The sequence below is a fragment of the Etheostoma spectabile genome, chromosome 13 (genome assembly GCF_008692095.1).
Source record: "Etheostoma spectabile isolate EspeVRDwgs_2016 chromosome 13, UIUC_Espe_1.0, whole genome shotgun sequence".
NCBI lineage: Eukaryota > Metazoa > Chordata > Actinopteri > Perciformes > Percidae > Etheostoma > Etheostoma spectabile.
In genome coordinates, this window is record NC_045745.1 from 12,286,906 (window position 1) to 12,295,363 (window position 8,458).

An 8,458-nucleotide genomic window follows, 5' to 3' on the forward strand; every position below is an offset into this window, starting at 1 on the left:
CCAGAGGGCCAAAGTATATGGGAACTGGTTCACGTTTTTTTGGGAAAACATTTAGGCAAGAAAAGCATGTGCTTTCAAGTGTGTTTTAAGAGGTTAATTCCTTATAAAGATTATCTTGCCACAGTGTCTCCATCCAAAACTATCTCTATCCAGCATGTTTTCATTTTTCAGTGTGCTTTAACTTTATTTGTTTTTAGTTTATATTTTGCTCCAGCTCGCTAACTGAACTTTGAAACAAATCCCATGTGGTTGTTTTATTTAATTACACAAAATAATTAATTGTATAATGTCAAAAAAAGAAAACTCAACCCCTCGCCCATGCTGTTTACTCAAATGTGTTGGGAATGCATTGCCATTACCAGAATAGGCTGGCACTCTTAAAGTTCGACAATTTATAGATGCAATGGGTTTTTTTCTGACATAACGCAATGCTAGGTACAATACAAAGGCTCACCTGTTACAAAATGGCATTTGGAGCATTTGCTTTTTAATCCATTTTCGCCACAGGTGAACAGATGCTACTACTTTGCTGAAACAGCCTAAAACAATAGCGGGCCCACTTCTAAAATCCATTGTGTTTCATTTAGTCTTTGCAAGTACAACTTAACTGACAATACTGCCATTTTAATGCTAGCTCTTTATTAAACCATGTCAATTAACTCCACAGTTGGTTTAGTTGACACTGCAGCCATGTTGTGAAAACGAAACCTGCTATTGCTCTGCTGATGCTGAAAATGTGTAAGACAAAGGAGCGCAAGGAAATGGAAGATGGAAGGAGAAAGAATGGCTGAGGGTGCCAGAGTTTTGACACTGGGACAGAATTACTTAAATTACCTCCGGCTGTGGCTTCTTGCCTAGCAGACTTATTTCTAATTAAACGTCCCCAGAATTTAACTTAATTACCTGGAGGGATAATCAGACTCTCTTAAATATCATTTAAAGGTTGCAATTGTCATGCTTGCCAATGTAAATCTAACCATCTCTCCTAATATGCACAGAGTCATTATCTCACTGTTATTACCTTATCTTTTCTTTTACTACTATCCCGTTGTTTAGTGATTTATCAACATATGCCCTGGCACTGATGCATCTTAGGCATATCTTACACTGCAGTGATAGTCATGAAAAGAGGGAGTTGTAGCTGTGCAGGTCATTCATTTCTGCAATGTTAAGATGAAAGAAAAGAAGACCGGTAGAAAAATAAAAGCCAGTAGGTTGGGCACTTTATTGACTGACATGGACCAAAACAGCCATTAGCCTCAAGTCGTATGAGACAACTGCAGGGTGATTCCAATAAACCCCTCTGTTCCGCAGCAGGAAGACTCTACAATTGGATAAAAGAATAGTTTGGGCGTAGTAAAGCGACTGTAGAGACATACAATTTTTCAACCAGACACGACTTACTTACTTACTTACTCCTCCAGAAGAATGTGGTTAACCTATAACAGTTAAAAAAGTGAAACGTAGCGGATGCACAGGAAAAAAAGGCCAACTGAGATCGCATTTTGGCATCGACAAAACACTTAAAGTGCCACTTGAAGTTCTACTGCCTTTCAGTGACGTTCATCTCTACAGGCCACACTCCAAAGTTAGTCTCTCAGAATGTTCTCAGTGCTTAACACAGCATGACCTTTTTCAAATAAAGAGCTTTCACTAATTCATCACTAATTCACTATATAGCAGCTTTTCTAGTTCTGTTAATGTCACATAATTGTCACCAACTTCATAGTTTAATAGAAAAAGAATAATTTGAAAATTAACCAAGGGAAAACTGATGATTGGTAAGCACTTTATTAAGTATTAATTATTGTTTTTCAGTTTTTTTTTTATAACACAGCTGTACTAATAGATTTGCGCTGTCGACCAACCACTGTTAAGTATTTTCTTTTCATGCCACTCTGTTCTCTCTACATTGACAGTTTAACCCTCATGTTGTCCTCGGGTCAAATTGACCCGTTTTCCTATATCAATGTTCTTTTTAACTACCCAAAATAACTTGATTGATTCCACACAACGCTCTCTGGCAAGTACACGTCTCTACTTTCATTAATTTTGGGGTGTCTTATTCAGTTTTACAGCATTTGGAGAAAAACAAATTGAAGTGGTTTTGAAATAGTATTGAGTAAAAGTTGACATATTCCAGTCTGTGATTATCCATCAACATACTTTCCTTTAATTTTTGTCAAAATAATTCCTAATTTCTGCTTTAACTTTTTTAAACATTAGGTATAATTTCCTATAAATGAGTTTTACTGACCATAAATTCCAAAAATAATCGTAAAACTAAAGTTAATAAGTTAGTGTTACGTAGTGTTGAAAACGTCAAAAAAGTGACATTGAAAAAAGCGTCAAAAGTGTTGAAAAAAGGGACAAAAACGCAAGAAAAAATTAAAAACATTGATAAAAAAGCGTCAACAAAAGTGTTGATTTTGACGGGTAGACAACACAAGGGTTAAGTTAATTTACAATTTAAGATGAGCTTATAAATATCACTTTGATTATGAACTAAACTGCCAGACAGTTTATACAAGTAGAGCTCAAACAATTAACCTACTGACAGAAATTTAATTGGCAACTATTTTTAAGTAATTTTACACGCACAAACATTTCATTGTCAAGTTTCCAGTTTGACAGACAGGATTTTCTTATAAATTGTTTTAATAATATACATTTGTTTTTGATATTTCTTGGACAGAATTATGTTGTAATTGCGAAGAAATGTATCACTATTTTTTTTTTCTCAACCAATTACAAGAGTATAAATATGTTTCCACGCATGGTTATAATAATATAATGATGTAACAGTATAACAGTCACAGGGGTCACTTTTCTGCAAAGTACTTTAGCGGTCTGGATTTACCCTGCAGAGGTCTGAGGAGCAGTTAACCATAGTCCTCATGAATCCACCAGAGTTTAAAATTCCAACACGCATGCAGCGGAATTTCCGGCGGCAAAGGAGCAATCCAGGAAGTGGAACGTCGTAGACATAGACTAGCGTGTTATTGGTTAGTTTGCCAGTTACTGTCAACTAGCCCTGCAACTAGTCACTATATCACATTTTTTCCAGCGCCCCCTTTTTTCTGTTGATTCACAGATATAACACTTTGCTGCTTTCTGGTGGCCAAACGTGCCTGAAACTGATGGGAGACCTAAAGACTAGGATCAAGAAAACTAGCTGTACATGAGGGCTAAAGGACAATACACACACACACACACCAGATGAGACACACGCAAAAAGTAGTCAAGGTACATTAGCCGGGATGTGCCAAACCCAGGAAGACAATATAACTAAATTCCTTGTGTTGCAGCGTGTCGACACTGGCTGTATCCTGATGCAGCAGTGTGCATCAACCTAGTATGATGCCTCCAGTGAGTGGCCTTCCATAGAAAACACAGTGTTTTGATGCATTTAGTCTGTTTACCTCAAGAGCTACAGTACATTGTTTCTACCTGAAAAGATTAATATTTGATGAAGCATGTTTGGAGTTCTGTCAGATGTCTATCTTATGAGACTACTCTGTCCTCTCTGCCTACCTCAAGGAATGAGAAGCAGCCACATATTTTGCTCGACAGTGCACAACAGGATTCATTTTTTTTATTCTCCGCACACATGGATGGAGAGGTAGTGGCTGCTTTGTGGTCATGTGAAGATATCTCAATCCCGGTGAGGAGAAAACTAAAAAAAAAAAAAAAAAATTCCCCTCAAACTGTGGTTCTCATTTTTGTCACTTCCAATATTTCACAATAGCACTGAGCAGTAGCAGTCATTGGTTAAAGAAAGAGGAGGGGCAGAAATTAAGATTAAGAAGAACTGATCTTCTCAACCCCATTATAATTCATGGTAATTTTACATTTCAGGTTTCAAACCCATAGACACTTTACTAGGTAAGTGTAATACATGTACAATGAATCCCTGAGCTGTAAAGCAAGAGATCCAGAGACCCAGGACTTAAATAAAGACGTCCCTCCACCGCTGTTTCATGCATCTCAAGACATTTTGATTTAAGCAGACCCATCAAGTTCCCGTTTCAGGTGCTTTCATGAATCTAAAGCCTCTGGTGGCATTTATTCATGGCAACCTGTTCCTTTACACCAGGCACATCAGAGAGTTTTGCTTTCCCAGTATCCAAAGAGACAGCTGTCATCACGCTGACTCTATCACCACCGCAGTTGAGCTGCAGTACAGGGTTGGGTAGCATGTGCTCTTACATTTAAAACACATTTTACAGCTAAAATGTATTCTAATGGCTGCAATTGTTCACAATAAGACAGATTTTCTTCTGTAGCATTTCTCTTGGCAGGCTCTTTCACTTTTTTGCTTCTACTATTTGTTTTATTGATGGATACAAACACACACAGTTGTGCAACAGACTGTTAGGAAGTAGGACAATGGGGTAAAAATAATCAATCTCTCTTTGTGACTCTGCCGTGCAGGGCCGTCTGCAGCTATCCCTCTTATTTTGTATGACTGTGATGAGGTAGTCGCTTCATTGCTTTTGAGAACATATTGTCTGTGTGATATTACAGAGCAGCCACTAATCAGAGGAGGGTTACTTTGCAGGCCTCAGATCTGGCAGTGCTGCATAAATAGTAGCCACACAATAAATGTGGCTTCATGAAGTAAATCCTAGTGTGTGATTCACAGTCACACTGTAACCCCTAGTCACACATTGACAGATCTGTGTCCACAGCCAATCACAATTGTCTTGGGCTCTGCAAAATAATGTCGGAGAGGAAGTTGTTTTTCACCCAGCAAAATAATACGCCACATACACTATTTAATGAAGTTAACTGTTCACACAACACAGTGACGTGAGCTATTTAAATGTATTTAATTTGAAATTGAACTTTTGGTTGTATTTTCAAAATATTTTTGGAATGAAAATATTCATATTTTCTTTCAAAAAAAGCCAGCCTTAACCTCTGAGAGCTCAGTTTTCACTAAATGATTTTATATTGGAAAACACACTGAAAATCAATCGAGCCCTGAAGGAAGAAGACAACAAACTAGCAAACGGAGGATTCATTCAAGTGGAAAGACAACAAGCCGGCCTGATGTGGTCATACTCAGATTCTAGTCAGAATATGAGCCTGATACTGCTCCATTGGGCTGTGATTATGGGGCGTTTAAGTCGAACGAGGAAAGAAAATGTTCCTGCACTCAAATGGATAGACCTACAACCCATCAGACCAATGGAGTATGTGATTCGTTGTCAAGTTTTGCTGAATCCCGTAGGAAAGACGGCAAAACATCTTTCCGATCAACAAATGCCTTGGTCGCGGTTCTCTGTTCCTCTTTTAAAATGAATGCGCTGACGATATCTTCTATAACAGACGCGATGGCAGAATCTACACATCTCAATTCACCAGCGACAGCCATCTCTGTTGAAAACAAATTCCACCCAAGCGCTCTCTGGTGACGTGGTTGATTACGTCACTGTTGATAATCTGTCCATCATCGTACAAAGCCCGCCCTAACTTTTTGATTGGTCCGAACAGTTCTGGTTGGAGCAAAGTTGCTGTACAATGGATCAAGTCCAGACCGAACTTCACAACCTCAAATGTTGTGGGCGGGGCTAACATCCAGGCTAACAACAAGCAGTACTGTGTTTGTGTTTAAATTAGAATTTTAGATCAAAATTCCAAAACTGCAAGAAAATTAGATACTGGTTGGGCAGTTGTAAGCACTGTTGCCTCACAACAAGGACAATTATGGCTTCAAATCCTTCTGCGGCATGGGGACTCTCTACATGCTATCGTTTCCTCCCACAGTCAAAATACATGCATGTCAGATTAATTGGAGCTTCTAAATTGTATGTGTGTGGTTGCCAGTCTGTATGTTTATATGTGTTAGCCTGAGATTGGCCCATAACCTTTCCAGGGTAAACCCCACCATCCAGTGTGAGCAGGAATAGGCACCAAATCCCTGCAACCTCGCAAAGTATAAATGGCCACGGATGTTTATTATAACTATAATGTTTCTGATACAGTCTCCATTCTTTTCAACCCTGTTATTCCTCAAATTAGGTTGAGGAGTACTTGCGGTGAAGAAGAAAATACTGTGTACATAAGTTTTTTTCAGTTTGAAGCTAATTAGCTTTCAGGCTATGCTGACTAAGGAATTTAGTCCTTTACCTAACTGGGTCCTGCCAGACCACAGTGAGTGAAGTTAAGTTTATGAACTTTCCATGTGAGGCTGATTTTTAAAATATGAGTAAAATCCCATACGTACCTGTTTTGCTCTGTTAAGGTCTGCTTATGTTGATGTTTGATGTTTCCCATAGGCAAGCCCAGAGTTGAGCTGACCTACGACAGGATGTACACAGTAACCAGCCGGCTGACATTCATTGTTAGTAAGGAGGACGATGGTGTGCCAGTGGCTTGCATCGTAGACCACCCTGCAGTCAAGGACTTCCAAGCACAGAAATACCTGGAGGTCCAGTGTAAGTACTTCTGCTCGCTAATAAATTAGAAATCGGCATGGATATTTAAGCTGGATAATGCAATTTCTTTTAAATTCTCATCAGCTTGCTCAGAAAATTGGGCCGCGATAGAGAAGAGTGTTCCATTCCCACTAATCAAATGGCATAAATTTGCTACTTTTTTCCCCAACTAAAACTTTAGTGTAGGACATGTATTGCAGTGTCATTGAAGGAAGATCATCTCCATGCACAGGTTATGATAATAAAGGGTGAAAATTGGATTGAAATAGAGTAGACTGTTCCATCTCCACTAATTAAATGGCATCAATTTCCCACATGTTCCCACTACTGAAACTTTGGAGTGTGGCAATGTCATTGAAGTGAAATGATTTCAGCGTATAATAAATAAAAAATGAAAATACTGTGCATATAAATACAAACATTTTCCAAATAAATCTTCTAATGTAAGGTCATGGTATCGGTTACCTATGTGTAAGGTCAGGAATCGAACTCTTGAGTTTGCACAAAGGCAGAAATGTAAAGGTGCTATAAACAACAAGCAGAACCTTAAAATAGCAGTAAACAACTATTTACTAAATATATAGTGGAGTAATGACTTCCTGAGCAGAGTGAATGCACACGCCCTCTATGTGTGTTTGCTTGGCAGCCTGGCCAGCTGCATGTTCATGTTAGTGCATGTGAGCGCATATGTGTACCCAGGTCATGCGCATGACCAGCCCACTCATACGCTGGTTACTCCTGATAACACCCCCCCCCCAGGCGCATGAGGCATTCCGGCTCAGCCACCTCTGTGTTTGCTTGTGACGTCAGAGTTGAGAGCCGTTTGCAGGCCGTCTCCGACTCTGAATGTCGTATAAAGCACCTTTAAATCTTTGTTAAATTCTGAACTCTCCCAGATCCCTGTAGACAAGTGTTTTCTTATGAACACCTTGGTCTTCTTTGCAAAGCTCTTAAAGGTGCCCTGCCACACAAAACCGTTTTTTTTGTTGCAATTTTGAAATATCTTAGGTCCATATGTGCTTGTGTTATGTGGTGAAAATGAACTGCTACCTCCTCTGTCAGCTCTAGCCACTGAAACGAAATAAGTGGAGAAATCTGGTCAATTATAAAAGCTGGTCAGTCTGATGTCATGTTGCCTGAGCTCATTACTATTCATGTGCTCGCCCAGTTGTGCCAATCAGAGTCAAGCAGCTTAGCTCGAATATTAATGAGAACTGGCACAAATTGAGCTGAGTCTTCCTGCAGCTTTCTATACCACGCTAGAATGGCTTGAAACAAGGTAACCAAGGCATTTTTCCCACAAAAAAATGTTAGAGTCCATGGTAGAACTTCACACCTTACCACAAAGTAATGAAATGCTTGTGGCAGGGCACCTTTAATTAAAAGAATGGATGAGAAGATGTGCAATTTCAGCAAATGCACCCAAAATCAATTCTTTACACATGCAACTGTACACCATAATCAGCAATGATATCACAATCCCTATGTCAAAGGTACTATTTAATGATTTAGCTTTTTTTATTCAAAGTGAAACAAAGTACAAACTATTAATGTTTATAGATTAAATAATAAATTAAAAATAATTGATGACCTATAGCAGTTATAGGTGTTATACTTTTAGAAATACCAATTCATGTGTGAGAGTGATGTATGCACATTTTTCTATTTATACGTTATTTGTACATCTGGCCCAAGAAGTGTTAAGTAGATAATAATAATAATAATAAGTAAACCCATTCAAATTCTATGTACCTCCGCCATGTGAAAATTAATTAAAACGCTAGGCATTTGTAATGTTGAGTTTTAGATCTTTTCTTTGATGCAAAAGGATCAAATTTGCATCATTATATAGTATTAATATTTTATGTCTCTGTAACCTTATTTTTTTGGCCTCTGGCATGACCTAGCATTCTGTTAGAAAATTAAACCTCTTCTGTAGCTATCTGACCTTTTCCTGGGAGAGCGAGAAGAGGAGATCAGCTCATCTACAGAGGCAGCGTGGCATTTTGTTGGCC

At 38.6% G+C, this 8,458-nt stretch overlaps 1 protein-coding gene across 1 annotated transcript in view; it reads left to right on the forward strand.

Annotated features, from left to right (window-relative positions):
* Positions 1-8,458, forward strand: part of LOC116700210 (cell adhesion molecule 1-like) — a 393,444-nt gene that overhangs the window by 313,357 nt on the left and 71,629 nt on the right. The window contains 1 exon segment of the mRNA XM_032533207.1: positions 6,285-6,447. Within this exon segment, the coding sequence (XP_032389098.1) occupies positions 6,285-6,447 (163 nt within the window).